Source organism: Anopheles arabiensis, chromosome 2 (genome assembly GCF_016920715.1).
Source record: "Anopheles arabiensis isolate DONGOLA chromosome 2, AaraD3, whole genome shotgun sequence".
Lineage (NCBI taxonomy): Eukaryota > Metazoa > Arthropoda > Insecta > Diptera > Culicidae > Anopheles > Anopheles arabiensis.
Genome location: NC_053517.1, coordinates 16,309,320 through 16,325,000, shown reverse-complemented (window position 1 = coordinate 16,325,000; position 15,681 = coordinate 16,309,320). Strand labels below are relative to the sequence as shown.

The window sequence follows — 15,681 nt, the reverse complement described above, 5'->3', positions numbered from 1 at the left end:
TCGCGTTGCCATCATCGTATGAGCGCCGCGTTGCTGCGATGCTGCTGGCAATGGCGTCAAGATATAAATTTGAAACCCACAAGACAACAGAGAAAGAACAGCAAACCAAAAAGAGCACACACACCCGTGACCGCCTGTTGCGTTACGCGGGCACGCATGCAAACGAGTAACGGTGGTCGCAGCATCGCAGGACCAAATAGTTACGAGCAATAAACAGATACGCGGCGGGCGGACCGCGGTCGTTTGCTCCTGGCGCCAAGCGCGCACCGGTGGCGTCATCGGTCGTGAAAGTGTTCTGTGGCAAGACACAGACACAGCATTCGCCCCGCCGTTCGTGTCTTCGAAGCACTCCACACACACACACACACACACACACACACACACACACACACACACACACACACACACACACACACACACACACACACACACACACACACACACACACACACACACACACACACACACACACACCGCACTGCCAAGGATGAGAAGCTGGCGATGGTGCATCGCGATAGTTTGTGGTCGATTGTCCGACCTGTGGGGTAAAGGAGTAAAATCGATTTTCGACTCAGGGCTCTGACGGCTATGGGCCAAGGTTTCGCTGCACGGTTCGGGCGCAGTGTGAGAGCAAAGGAATTTCAAAGGGAATGCCAGCCTAATGAACCATACAGCATTGGGGTGAAAGGGGCCATCTTATTTACATGGCGTTGGTATGGTGTGAAAGGGTTTAGTACTTGCACGTTGAAAAAAAAATACACATTTCTAGAGGTAAACGTTCTTTATGTATCATTCCAAAGATGTTCGAACACATAGATCCATTTATTTTTTTTAATTTAGGATATGCAAACATTAGTTATCGAAAGATGTTTTAGCTGCTTCATGTGCTGCAAATAAGGCCATACAATTACTGCAGCTTCAAAATGTAAGCACCCAGGCTCCGTGATACAGTTGTTTTGCTGGACGATTGAACAACTTGATCAAACTGGGTTGAAATAAAGTATGGAATAAACACAAATATTCCAATGATAAGTGTACCATGAAGCCCTTGATTGCAAGGACCCATCCAAGAGACTAAGAGGCAGATCTTTCAACCGACTAAGGTTGTTGAATGTAACAAGAAGAAGTAAAAAATAATCCAAACGTTCCGTATGGCAACGTCTTCAGCACTACGTTCTCTCTAACAATAATTCAGCAAAGTGCAGTCACGAAACAGTGATCAAACAGGTGTGTTTATTAAGGATTATATGACTCTAGCTTCGTTTATATCGACCCCATTTTGATTGCAATTTGATTCTAATGAGATCCCTGGAAAATCGGTCAAAAATCTTGTTACATGTATAGTGAAGTCTTTGGAAGCTGCAGCCCCTGTTATTGTTACTTTAACACTGTCTGTGTAAATAGACTTTTCCTTGGACTGTGGTTCGAATTTCTAGTTGTCTTGATGGATGGAGATATCAATGGAAAGGTTGAAGATTGGGCCTCCAACTACACTATTCCGACCTGTATCGTCAAGTGCTAGGATAATTAGCTAGAAAAGTGCTCTTTTCTGGGTCTCAATTCTGGGTCGCCTAGAAGAAGTTGGTGTGCTCTCAAGGCGAATATCTTTAGGTTGCGTTTTAGAGCTCAAAAGTGCGCAAGAATTTATGATGACTCTCAATAATGTTTTACTCTGTTATCCAAAACTTTTATTTCTTGGAAATTCCATAGCTACACATGTATTCAGTGCTTGATTTAGTATGCCGCATACCACAAGTTTAAAAATAATAGAAAGCATCTTACTGGATCTTAAAAAACATGAAACCCAAATTCTTCAACCAGATTCTTTAGCGACAGTTCAAATATGTAGGAAATGTGTACTGTACAAAAGAACTTGTTCGAATATTCAGAAAATATTCTTATTCCTCGCATATTCTCTATATCCAATATACTTATTTGGACCTAATACTCATGTTTTTGCCACAGAATACACACTACACGGCAGGGCGTGGTACCTCATTCCTAGAAACCTGCATTGAATGTACGCAATGGAATGATCTTGTGATTTTGTAGCTCTTGTTATCGAGTGTTGTAAAACTAGGCAACTTCGCCCTCCAACTCACTGAATCCTTGTCTTCACTTTAACCACACCGAAATTAGGCCACGCCAAACTCAAACCCAACCCGCCAGCACTTACACCCAGCACTTACCTTGGCCAGCAATATATCCCCGCCACCTCGAAACCGTAATGCCATGCTCCGGAATAAGCACCTTTGTTCTTTGGACCCGTACAAACTCCGTGGCCGTGGGCCTTGTTATCCTCCCACCCTCCACAGAATGTTCCACCGTCTTCGAAATCGTACCGACCGCCGCTGATGTGTGTACTATCGGCACGAGCGGCCGCCGCGACCGAACTGCCGCCGCCCGCCTGCATTGCCGCCATGTGCGCCATCTTTCATTTCTTCCTCCACCACTAGATCGCCACCGGCGGGCCGCTGCGTGCGCTCGGTGGCCGTCGCTGCTCGCTACCGTCCCAACAATGGCCGTCAGCGAAGCCTTCTGCTTCCCACTGCGTCGTGCCGTACCGTGCCGGATGGTGCTGGTACGCTGCTGCTGCTGCTGCGTGCTTCGGATGCACACCGAAGTCGTCCCGGTCCCCGTTGTCGTCACCTACGTCGTCGTCGTATCGATGCAGCAGGACCGGAACCGGTCGACTCATCGCAATTGCTGGACGATCGAGCGACGGCAGATGAGTCGATGCGATGGATCGCACTGGATCATAGCATCGTACGGACGGCACACACACACACACAAACACTCACACAATCACTTCACTGCAACTACCTGCTGGATGCAGGATCAAAACACTGCTCGAATTCGCTGAGATGAAGATGACGGCTGGCCGCTGCAATCACCCCTCGGGCTCACACTTCGTCGCAGTTGCAACACACTCCGCCGTCGCAGGGGGGAAAAGCACTCGCGCGGTGGACGGGTTGCGGTCGACGGAGGAGCAAGAACGGTCGCCACACACTGCCCCGAGGAAAACCTAACCTAGATCACGAGGCCTCACGATGCTCAATGTGCGTATCTGCTCGAAAGCGCAAGCGATCGTGCGGTACGCCGCGCATCAAACAGGGCAAGACGAAGAGATAAAGAGAGCGAGAGAAAGAGAGTAAAAGTGTGAGACAAAGACAGAGAAAGGAAGAGAAAGCATTTGGTAGCCAAAAACAGGAGAAAGAGAGAGAGAGAAAGGCAAAGGAGAGAACAACGATCAGTATCAGTCTGTGTGAGCAGCAACGAACAGTTTTGAGAGGGAAAGTTGGGAAATTCGGGAAAATAAACTTGGCGGAAAAACTCGGACCGGCGGTCCGGGGATGGGCGTTACACGATGTGCGTTACAAGCGGTACCAACACACTGGCGTTGTTGAAGGTATTGGTGATGTGTGTGTAGCAGTATCGGGTGTGCGCGCTGTACAATGGTTTGTGCACGATCGATGGTATTAATAATGGATGCTGACGATCGGATCGGTATCATGTTGCATGGGAAATCTGTACCATCCCCTATCTCGACGGGGGTAGGGGTGGCGTTGGGGAGAGTCCAAACTGTAGGGCAACGAAAACAACGTGAACATTCTCAAAACCGCTCCGTTTCGTTGTTTCTAACTCTCCCCTCTGTCACCTTCTCTTGATTTTCCCAGCCACTGCTCGAATTGTGCTGTGGTCGCTCGATCGGCTTACACTTTTCCATCCGCCCCATGATGACGTGAGCCAAAAAGGGATATTAAGGCGATAAATGAACGAGCTCCGCACTATCCGCCATCCGCTTCGCAATCCGTGGCCCCGTAACCTTCGCATTGTTTCCACAACCGATGCCGTGACTGAGTGAAAACTCCCCCTCCTCCTCCTCTCTTCTTCTCACCACCACCCCTACCCCCTTCTATAGAACCTTTTACAGCTGGGATTTTCCATTTATCGATCGTGTTGGGAGTTTGCTGCGGCCGCCAGGCCCCCTCCCCCATAGAACGGGGCCGTTGGCCGGGTCAACCGGGTTTTGGGAAGGAATTAAAAAAAATAATGTAGCATTATCGTGAGGTGTGTGCGTGTGTATGCGAGTGACTTCCTGCGACAGCATTCACGCACGCTTTTGAGCGAACAGTAAATGTTGCCCCTCGATCATTTGCGGGCAGAAAAAGGAGTGTTTTTTGTTGGGTTTGGGAAGCCGCCTCATTCCTTTAACCTCTGTGCCCGTTACTTCGCTCATGCCGTGCAGGGGTCCGAGGACCCGGAAGTGTGAGGGCAGTTTGAAGCGGTTGTGCACGGTGCTGTTTCGTGCTTTCGACTCCACATTGTCTTGGAGGATTCAATTAAAGGCCAGGACGGAGAGTCTAGCTGCAAAACATCCCCGTAATTGCCGACCCCGCGCGAACGCAACGTCAAAGCTGAGTGGTGGATTGGCTCTCGGGGGGAGTGGAGGAAGGTGTGGTAGATTTGCACGCAGCGGGCAGGCACCGACACCATATGCACGTATTATTTTTACGTGTGAAGTAAAGAGTAAAGAGCCAGTGTAGCGTAGACGGTCCAAGTAAGCTTAGACTTAAAAATAGCATCCCCGCTGAACCAAAAATTTGACTCACCAACATCCATATAACCACATGCACACACAGACATCTCTCTCTCTGTCTCTCTCTCTCTACACACACACAATCACAACACATTCCATTTGCACACAACCAGACGTACGGATGGGGCATCTCCCTCAGCTATACACGAAAACCAGCTGCCCCCCACACACACACACACACACACATTCGCTGCGCGCACACGTGCACGCGCAATAGCCCCTAGCCCGATGACGACGACCACCGTCGTTGCAGACCGAGGTAGGGAAGAAAGCTAAAGGTGGAGGACAGGTTGGGGAAGAGCCCTAAAGGGTTTAACAGGAGGGGAGGGTTGAGAGTGAGGAGCAGAGCTGCTCAGTCCTGCGAGATGAGATGAGCGGAGCAGCGTACCCGAAGCGTACGCGCGCACCGACAATGCGCTGACACTGGCGCGAGCTGGTGTGCCCCAGGCCTATTCACACGGACTACTAAACTGTGTACAATTTGTACCCAACTGACATTGACACAAGGAGGAGCTTGAACCGTTTGTTCCCCTCGCTCCTTCTCGCACTCATGTCTCGTTCGCTCATGCATGCGGAGCTTGCTTTCTCTGGTTTCGTGACCACTAGCCCTTGTTCCCTCCTCACCTATCACCGTTACGGTGGATTCCTGCGAGTACATCCGTCCTCAGAGTCCTCGGGGTCGGAAAAGATTCTCGGGGTTCAAAGTGGCACCCCCCCCCAAAACGGTTAAACAGTTTGACCCTTTCTATGCACTATTCTCCAGGTTGGCAGGTAGTGTTGGTTTAGTGGCCAGGACATGTGAACCTCCTCCCCATCCCCAAGGGTCTATTGTGACTTTGAGAGTTTAAAACAATACACGCTTCGGCAGGAACCGTTCTACTGAGTAGCCGTTGGAGCGTTGGTGTGCGTACGTGGGGAAGCAATCCGCTACTTGGGTTTCCCAACCCCACCCGGGGAAAGCAAACGGGCGGAAGCTCAAAACTGAGAAACGAGAAACAAACCATCACTGCGGCCAACGAAAAGCAACAACAGGCAAGGGCAGCATGAAATGAAAAGAAATAACACACAGTGGCGCACAGTCAGTGGCACCCAGCGCTCGACCATTTCTTCGTGCTCGGAGCTCGCGCCGCAAGATTCGCAATATTTCGGTGCGCACTCGGTTGTTGTTTTTGCGTGCGCGATTCACTCGCCGCGAATTGTTCGCAACGCGCCGGGCTGGGGTTGGGCAGTAGTGGCAGCAGTAGTAGTAGGCTGTGGAGAGCGCGCAGCAGCGTTGGTTGATGAGTCCGATTGAACGAAACCAGATCGGTGGCCCACCGTGTACTGTACGGTTGCGAAGATGATGATGATGATGATGACGGCGATGATGATGATGGTGAAGGTGATGATGCTGATGCACGGTGTGCGTTCGGGTTGTGTTGGTGGTGCCGGGAGAGCGAACCGTCGCCGACATTGCCGCTTCCCGGACCCGAAACCTGCGAGCGAGTGTGTCAGTATTTTGGGAAACAGCTAGCTAGTCCCGCGTCACTGCCATCCCACGATTAGCTGCACATCCCAAGCCCCCACCCACTCCCTCCTCTCCCTCACACACACACACACACACACATTGAAACACAAACGCAGACACGTCAATTTGCCTTCAGCGCAAGGGGCCCCTGCGAGGATAAAAGGGATCTTACTAATACGTCGCGCGCCACTACATGAGACCGAACCGATGCGGCAATCCCCGTCCACAAAAAAAAGACACTTAAACACAGCGCACAGTAGTCGCCCGCTCACCGCTTACTGTCACTTTCCCACTCCCCAACAGCCCAGCAAACAAATGCTGTCAATCTTGGCGGGGCAGCTCGCTCACTGGCCGGTACTACTACTACCTCCTTTCGCTCATCTAACTTTTGGGAGCAAACACACATGGGCATACACTCTCACACACATACACACACGTGTACACTATTATTTTCGCATTTTTGCTTTTTCAGGTTTGCTCGCTCCACGCATTAGATAAGCGGTCGCACTGTGTCGCCTTAATAACCACTTAACAATCTGTCACACAACTTTCGTCGACGGATGGCAGTACACTGATCGCTGCAGATCAAATGTATCTTTTAGCTTTTGCACATCACTTACGTACTCACACACACACACGCACGCACGGCACTTTGCACGATATGGCTGCACTGTGGCCTGTACGTTGTAGCACCATGTAGCACAGAGCAGCTGCCTTCGGTTGGCGGGCGCGTTAATAATGCAACATTAAAAATACTCTTTGGGGGATTGCTGCCATAGCTTTGCCTCGGCGGTCGAGTTACACACCCGTCCCCTTAACAACATGTGCGCTTAACGAGGCTCCAGAGAGTAGATTGTGTGTGTGTGCTATCAAGTGGTCGTCCTTTAATGCCGTCAAGCGCACTTTATTCAATTCGTCCAAAAGGGTACACAATTTAAAAAAAAAACGGACTCTTATTAAACACACACCGATCTGTTTCGATCACACAGATCAGCTGTCCACAACCCCGTCGATGGAGGTGGAAGGAATTGGAGTTATGCGCACTTTTATTTGGGGTTCGGTGTTCATCACCCCCCATAAGCACACTCGGGATTGACGCGCGCGAGATGAAACTGGGAAATTCGCCTTCTTTTTTTTCGCACACTGATCAACACACACTCACACGCATACAAAGTATAGGTCCGAACATCATGTACCTTCGTCACAGTAAGGGGTGGTGGGTTGGTTCGGGCTTGGCTGTGCTTTTACGCGTAGTGTGGGCCATGCAAAATGGTTGACAGGTTGTCGATGTTTGCCGCTGTGCCGCGCGCCTGAGGAGCACAAAAGCAGCATCCTCAATTTGCCAGCGAGTTGTTCGCATACTATTTTCTACTTCTTTCCTCTTCTTCTTCTTCTTCTTCTGCTGTTGCATTGGCAACGGCGCTCCTGCTCGCCAACTACGATACAAAGTAACGCACTGTCGCACCGATGTTGGCAACCGATGACCGAAGACGGCCGCGTGATTGCCGCGCATTGGCAGCCGAACTGAGCCGTGTTTGCCCCGATGATCGCACATTGCCATTATCAACACCAATGCCTGCCTGGTTTAGAGATATAGTTCAGGCCTTCCCATGCAACAAGCACCACTGTTCCACCGTTCGTTCGCCACATCGGAAACACTGCAATGGCGTTGGGCCGGCATCGAAACCGACATCGACAACCGAAACTGTCGCAATTGTTCGAGGTCACCTTTTCGATATCCTTGGCCGGTGCTGCAACGCGTGGCAGCGGGATGCAGGCGAAAGTACCATGTCACTACGTTCGAACCGACACTTCAAACTTTAAGAAACGGAAAGCCACAGCAGCGCGAACCACAAATTAACCTGCCGCTGCAAGCACCTACGCTCGCTCTAGCCGAGGGGTTTGCTGTGACCAAATTTTCCCTTTTCTCACCCACCGGAAACAATCGTAGCAAGCGAGGCAACGTTTCCTACTATCTCCAAGCAGAACAGGTGTTGCTGTAGCGACTTTGAAGCGGCTCATTTTTCCATGCCCGTGAGAGCACGGGAGGGGCGGAGGGGGGATTTTTCCTTGCTATGTGTGTGTGTGTGTGTGTGGTGTGTGATACAGGGACGATGACGGGAGGATTGGCCCACTTTCTCCGTCGTACAAAAATCATAACAGAACCTTCCCAGGCAGCAGATGTAGTGTCTACTGTCAACACTGTCAAACGTCAACTCTCTCTAACTCTCTCCCTCCCAACGGTTCTAGGAAAGGGGCAAAGATTAGAGGGAAATGGTGGGTGGTATGAGGGGATGCAAAGGAGATTGCCAGGAAGCGAAGCGAATGGTTGTAATTGTTGTACCGTGATTTTGTAGGTAAGAAGGTAAGCAGTATACGGCGGATCATGGAAATGGAAACTTCCGCCGAAACTCGCAAGTAACCGGGCGGCCTGCGTGTGCGTGCGGGTCCTGTGTGCTCTTGCCTCACGCGCTCTCTCTCTCTCTCGCTCTCACTGTGTGCGACTGTATGTATGCGTAATTTCTTGTTCTTTCCGTATGTGTTTTGCGCTATGCAGGCACTATGGCGGTGATGTCAGGGTGGCGGAACAAAAAAAAAAAACACAACTCAAGCACTATACTATCGAAACCGTTTCTATCTATATCTACCGTTTCTATCTATCCACACATGCACACGGAGCGCATACGTGAGCGGGAACGTGTACGTGTGTTACTGCTGTCGTTTGCTGCTACGGCTGCTACCACTACCACCGTTTCGCTGGTTCGTCACCTGGGTCGTCGCTTCCGTCCGTCCGTCGTCGTCGTCGTCGCACTACTCACGGCCTGCTTAGCCTGTCACACACTGTACTCACACACTCTGTCACACACTGCACTTTCCACAGGCAACGGCGTCGGCCACACTGGATCGATGGGGCAGAGAGAGAGAGAGGGGAGGAAAAATAAATTTAACACATTGCAACACCAGTGGTATACATCAACACAATACGAATGCGTATGGACTTTTCGATCCACAACGTTCGTTTCAGGTTGGATAGGTGGGCCCCTGGAAAACTCTGTCCCTCTGTGTTTGTGTGTCTGTGTGTGTGTGTGTGTGCTCGTGCCAGATGATGACCCTACCACGGTGACAAGGGAAAAACAGAGAGCGATATTCGTCTTTCGAGTTTTCCCTCCACTCGTTTCCACCACGCACTTTTACATACACGGGCACGATTTTCGTCCTTTCGTCAACGCACACACACACACACAAACAGTGGAATGTTTGACCTGCTAGTTTCGCTGCTGGATTGTTGCTGCTGCTTCCTCCCGGGCTGGGGGACGCGGCGAACCTGCCTTCTCTCCTCTTTTTCCCAACCGCAAGGCTCAGGTTCGGGAAAACCAATAGGCAGTGTATTGCATATGCTGCCCACTTCTTTCTGCCTTTCCCTTCTTCTTCTTCTTCTTCTTCTTCTTCTTCTGTTTCGTGTTGCACGTTTTTCGTTTTTCGTTTCAAAGATTCCGTGTCAGTGTTTTCGTCGTCGTCGTCGTTGCGTCGTTGCCCCTCTCCCGGTGGCGCTTTTTGCTTCTCAGCGGAAAGCCGAAACCGCGGGCCTGCTGCTGCTGCTGCTGCTGCTGCTTGGCTCGACACTGAACTGTTCACCTCGGCTGGTTGCTCGCGAAAAACCCGTGGCCATGCGAAGGGAAAGGTGGCCACAAATACCACACCTGCACACACACACACACTCACAGGCTTGCATGCGAAACTGATCTCACTTTGATCTTTGTATGACACATTTTCTTTTCATTTCGCCTTTCGCAGTGGGGGGTGGGGGAAAGGGTGGAAGGTTTTCCTTTTTTCCCTGCCTGTGGCCAGTGTTGGAGAGACAATTTGGTCGCTGATGTTCCTTGGCCGCACACACACACACACACACACACAAAAGACACTCGATATTGTGAAATCAAAAATACACATCAAAACCCGTTCTCTATCCCCGTGCGGGGAGCGCGGAACCATACCAACCTATAATATCCGCGCACACGAAGACGAAGTTTTTAGTTCGTTTTCGGGGAGAGGGAGTGGACAACAGGGAGTCGATGCGGAGATGCGAGCGGGACGGAGGTCACCACCCAACCCAACTAACCACGAGCAACAACAACAAAATAAAAACGCAACCGAATCACTCGCGCTGAGCGCAGGAAAACCTCGCTGTGTGCCCCAGTTCGAAGGTTGGAAAAACTGTGGCGGCGGCGGCGCTCGGACGGAAAATGGACGGCTGAGCGAAATGGTGTGCACGCGCTCTGCCAGCTCTCTGCCCCAGCAGAACGGGCAGCACAACAGAGCGGCGGGCGGCTGCGAGCTGGCGCGAGAGCCCGAGAGAAGAAAGCGTGAGCGAGAGCGAGCGGCATGGGCCAAAGGATATGCGGGACGGGTGCCGGGAACGATGGGAAAACGTTGCTGAGCAATTGTTCTGCGAGAGCGTGCCTGTGCGGGAACGAGACGGTCGATAAGGGGATTTTCCCAGCGAGCGGAAAAACTACCCTACCGCACGAGAGAGAGAGAGAGAAAGGAAGGGAGCGAGAACCGCGGTGAGAGCGCGCGCGTACTCAAAAAGGGAGAGTGGGTGCCAAAAAGAGAGAAAGAGAGAGAAAGAGAGAGAGAGAGAGAGAGAGAGAGAGAGAGAGAGAAGGGCATGGAAAATCTGCTCTAGCGCTCTCCCCCGTGCTCTCACCTTGTGTGGCGAGTGTGGAGCCTGGTGTTGGAGACGGAGCAACCGTCCTCATCGAAAAGCGGACGGAATTCCTTGCGAGCCATCTGCAAGATTGACCAACCACGCTCTCTCCTCTGCCGTTCCTTTCTGAAAACCCCCTCTTATTATTGTGTGCGTGTGTGTGGAGGGTGGGGGGGGAGGTACACTATTGTGCCATACACACACACAGACACAGCCACACAAAAACACATGAAGAACGCGCGCGCTACAGGGAAATCATATTTCACCATATGCTACAGCGGACGGTTCGCGTGCTGGCTGACACAGGGCCGGCCCTACCACACAATCTAACATCGTCTACAGGGGAAGAAGGGGGGGGGGGGAGATGGAGGAGTTTTGTGGTGTTGAGAAACGGCACTCAAGTGAAATGGATCCCGTTCTCGCACACACTCACAATTGATGACATATGGTGAGGGCCATCTCACGCAGCACGCGGCAAATACCAACCTAATACCCTTCCCACTGACTAGCCCCCCAGACTGGCCCCAGAAATGCAAATGCACACAGCTCGGGGTGTGTGTGTATGTGCCAAAGGGGCAACCTCCCCACCCCCTCTTTTCGATCAAAGCAACCTGTTATGGAGCTCAACCGAAAGCAAACGGATCGAACCAAAAACCCCCAAAAACCGATCATCGATCGGAGTGGCGTTGAGGATAAAGAGGGGGTACGGGGCGGGGACTGAATTTGCATCCAAAATGAGTTGAGTTTGCGCTGGCCGAGCGGCTGCTTTTTTTTTACTTTAAATGGGCTCGTTTCAAGGGTTTTGCGAGCGGCGCCGGAAGAAGCCGCCTACTGCTGCCGCTCATGGGCATGGCGCATGCAATAAAAATACTGGCGCTTGGTCATCATCATCATCGTCATGAGCGGCCCTCTCCCCCACGCCGAGGTGAGTAATCGCGATTCCGAGGCAAAGTATAGTTGGAGAGCAATATTTGTTTGTTCAAGTGGTAAAGGTGGACGAGGGGGTGTGAGTTGGGGGTGATGGGGTGGTATGCTTACTCAAGGCTTTTGTCATCGCTCTCGGGCGCGCGCGATCCTGATCTATTGTGCCGTTTTTTTGTCATTTTCGAAAGAGCAACACTTGATCGTAATAATATGCGATCGTGAGTGGGGCGAGGGGGTTGAGATGGGAAGGTTGGTGGCGAGGGGGATTAGGGAGGGTAAAGAAATCGGATCACCACCCAGTCGGTCGCCTTTTTTTCTCTTGTTGGGGCCGCTCTTTTGGGGTGAGGTAAAATTAGACGACTTCCCTTGATGTACTAAATCGCTGTGTGTGTGTGTGTGTGTTTGTGTACATTTTTGTTGTTGTTGCCACGATGGGATGAATGGCATTTCGAGTGTTTCCGCGGTTGTGGTATTGTAGCTCGTTGATGGCGGGGCAATTTTTGAGGACAACACAAAGCAGCAAATAACAACGGACTCGCGTCGCGCTGACAATCGGGCCTTTACTTGTAGTATGGAAGGCTCGCCATCACCACCACGCGAAGATATGGGCGAGAAAAGACGGGGTGGAACAACAAAACAAAACCAAAAAAAAACAACACCCTTCAACGTCCACCTTCCAACGACCATTTCCCCCCCGGAGCTCTCACCACCAGCTGTTTCCCACGGAGGAAGCGCTTCGCAGTGGAGGCCCACCGGAGTTCCTCCCAAAAAAAAAAAAAACCGATGCCCTGGCACCTGGCACGCAACCGTCAGGCCCTTCGCGTGAGTTACACTTTGTTTACACACATCATATGACAAATGTCAAACAGCACGGCTCGATGCGTCCATTCGGGAGTGTGTGCGCGCGCGCACACATCACGCTCCAGCTCTCTGGCCGGTGTGCGTGTGTGTGTCATGCTCTCTGCACGGTGGCACTTACCCCGGTAGCACTAATGTCCCCCTGCCTGCTTGGGGAGAGGGTGCGACCTGCATTTTCAATTTCACTGTCCATCCGCAGCGAGCTCGCGCCAGTGCGTGTATCGCACGGGAAGAAATGGCCCCAGCGCGGCCCCTCATCCCGGCCACGCCAGTTGCGACACTGGGGGAGGAGGGGGCAGCACTACCGCCCGCCACCGTTTGCTTTGGACGAACGCGAGAACGCACTCTGACAGTTGCAACACGCGGTGCCGCTCTTGGGAATGTAAACACGCAGCAATCAATAAGGCAGAACGGTGCGAAACAGGGAGCGAGCGGGGTAACGGACACGACACCACACAGTGCCGTGCGAATAAGTGGCACCAGGCGGCTAGGAAATGGACCGTGCGTGAACGAGGAAACAAATAAGAAGAAGAAGAAGAAGAAAACACACTCACAAAACGGTGTAAAAATTACAATTCGTCACGCTAATTAAGTCGGAAAGGGCCAACCTTAGTAGGGAGGGGTAGGAAGGCGGAAACACTATTAGGGGCAATAAAATATTACACGCCGACCATTTACCGTACTGGCCGTCCCTTGTCAACGGTTTTTGGGAGAAGTTTTGCAATCCAACCCCGGTGGACGCGCGTTGTGACGAGCATAAAGCATAATTTCGTGTGTTTGCGCGCGCGTGTGTTTCAACGGTCGATGAAGGAAGCTACACTGATTAGCAGTGAAAAGCGGCATGAAAATAGGAATGTCAAGAAAATGTGTAAGAATTGGTATTTTGTTTTAGTGCGTGGGTTTGTGAAAGAAGAAAAGTAATTCAAAGCAACATTGCAAAAAGCAGAACAAGCGCAAACATACATTACAGCACAACAACAAAATAGAAGGAAATGAAAAAAAATATTAAGATATGATAGTAAAAGAAAACTGAGTATATAAATCTTAGAAACATATAAAACTTATAAAAAATGAATAATTCAAGCAACTGAACAGTGGAATAAGAGTACAATAAATAAAACAAAATAAAAAAGTAATGAAACCCTGACAAAGAAGAATGTACTAGCTATTAAGATTATGTGTTTAAACAGAGATTAAGAAAAAGAAGAAGAAGAAGAAGACAATGAAAAAAAAGAAGAAGAAGCAGAAAATGAAAAAGAAGAAGAAGAAGAAGAAGAAGAAGAAACAGAAAATGAAAAAGAAGAAGAAGAAGAAGAAGAAGAAGAAGAAGAAGAATAAGAATAAGAAGAAACAGAAAATGAAAAAGAAGAAGAAGAAGAAGAAGAAGAAGAAGAAGAAGAAGAAGAAGAAGAAGAAGAAGAAGAAGAAGAAGAAGAAGAAGAAGAAGAAGAAGAAGCAGAAAATGAAAATGAAAAAGGAGAAGAAGAAGAAGAAGAAGAAGAAGAAGAAGAAGAAGAAGAAAAAGAAGAAGAAGAAACAGAAAATGAAAAAGAAGAAGAAGAAGAAGAAGAAGAAGAAGAAGAAGAAAAAGAAGAAGAAGAAGAAGAATAAGAATAAGAAGAAGAAGAAGTAATTAGGTTCCCGAGTAAATATGTTTCAGGCATGTAAATGTGTGTTTAATCCGTAGCTTATTGTCTTTACATTTAAATTTTGTGATAATTCTTTGAAAGTTTATAAATACCTTCAGTATTATTTATAAATTGCATAAAACTTCAGGGGTTTTTTATTTCTTTACATTCACGCTTTCATAAGTAATTTTATCAGCTGAAGACTACAATGGTTTCATCTTTACCCTGAACTCAGGTTATTATCATTTTATCATGCGTTCAACATGCCCATGGATTAACCAGCTCAAGGGCACCCTTTGTGGCCCTTTCCGACGCCAACCATTTCTCCCGTGCTGGCCGCGCCTGTATGCATGGTAATTATCGTACGACAATAATTAATAGAGCCGGCAGAGATCTGCATCACAGCAGGCAGAAAGCGGTCGGGTCGCTCTCCAGCGAAGCACGGACCACTGCATTGATGAATTGATTATCGACCCGGCCGGGATGCGGCCGATCGACAGGTCCCGGCGATCGCGCTCACAACCCCCAGCCTGATCTGATTGACCATGATGAGCACAAGGTTGGTGCAGCATAGGTGCAGCTGGCCCACGGTACGCTGGTACAGGTTTTGTTCGATTTACATGGACAGTAGATTCCGTTTTTGCTACGGCACAGTCCCAGCAATATGACATTGATAGAGTTTTTTTTTTTGTTTTCGTGGCAGAAATCGACAAAACATACGCAAACGGGCAAATTGTTTTAGCATTACAGCAAGCTGTCTAACATTTCGCTGCATATTTAATTTCCTCTCGCACAGCATAAGCATGTCTAATTACTATCACACACACACGCGCACAACAAACGCAAAACTAGCTTGTCACAGGGACGTTAACGAGAAAACAATGCAAATAAAGCTGTTAGCGCACAGACATTTTACGAGCCCCCTTTTTGCCGGGCATGCAGAACTTAAGCCATTTAATTTTTTGCAGCCCACTGACATCCAGCATTCCAGCAGGCGACAAACGGCGACAAACCACATGCGAAAATGGGCTAAAACGTCCGGAACCGATGTGCGCGCGCTGCCACTGCCACTGCCCACGGTTTCCGATTAAGATTGCTTCCAACGAGCGCGCGCACACACACACGCAAAAACGCCACGATCCCGGGTCCGGGAGGAACTAATGAGAAAAACATTATGCCAACCCGTCGCCGTCACCTCGCACGCGGTTTGCTGTGCTGTGATAATGTGCTCCATAAAGTACGGATCTAAACGATGTTGCTACACAAACGAGCGGAACTCACAGCGTCACAGTCAGCGGGGCCATTAGCGGGGCCGCGCATAGAGTCTGGACAATCTGCTGCTGCTGCTGCCGCTCCAGCACCGTTTGACATGCTCAAAAGAAGCGTTGCGGCCGGCCACGGCCCAATGTCTGACCGGTCTAACCCTCCCTCCGATCCACTGTACTCCTCCTTCTCGGGG

At 50.1% G+C, this 15,681-nt stretch overlaps 1 protein-coding gene across 8 annotated transcripts in view; it reads right to left on the bottom strand.

The window, feature by feature from the left end:
• Positions 1-10,366, bottom strand: part of LOC120899892 (junctophilin-4) — a 19,354-nt gene extending 8,988 nt beyond the window's left edge. Inside the window, exons 1-4 of one of the 8 annotated variants that reach the window (XM_040306228.1) lie at positions 9,371-9,759; positions 8,756-9,006; positions 8,452-8,667; positions 2,190-3,067 (exon numbers count right to left, since the gene is read on the bottom strand). In XM_040306228.1, coding sequence (XP_040162162.1) covers positions 2,190-2,431 — 242 coding nt within the window. In that variant the 5' untranslated portion in view covers positions 2,432-3,067; positions 8,452-8,667; positions 8,756-9,006; positions 9,371-9,759. Of the gene's footprint in view, positions 1-2,189; positions 3,068-4,988; positions 5,167-7,303; positions 7,735-8,451; positions 8,668-8,755; positions 9,007-9,370; positions 9,760-10,103 lie in introns of those variants that run through there. The other 7 variants (XM_040306237.1, XM_040306249.1, XM_040306257.1 and 4 more) reach the window with 7 other exon arrangements.
• Positions 10,367-15,681: the final 5,315 nt, after the last annotated feature.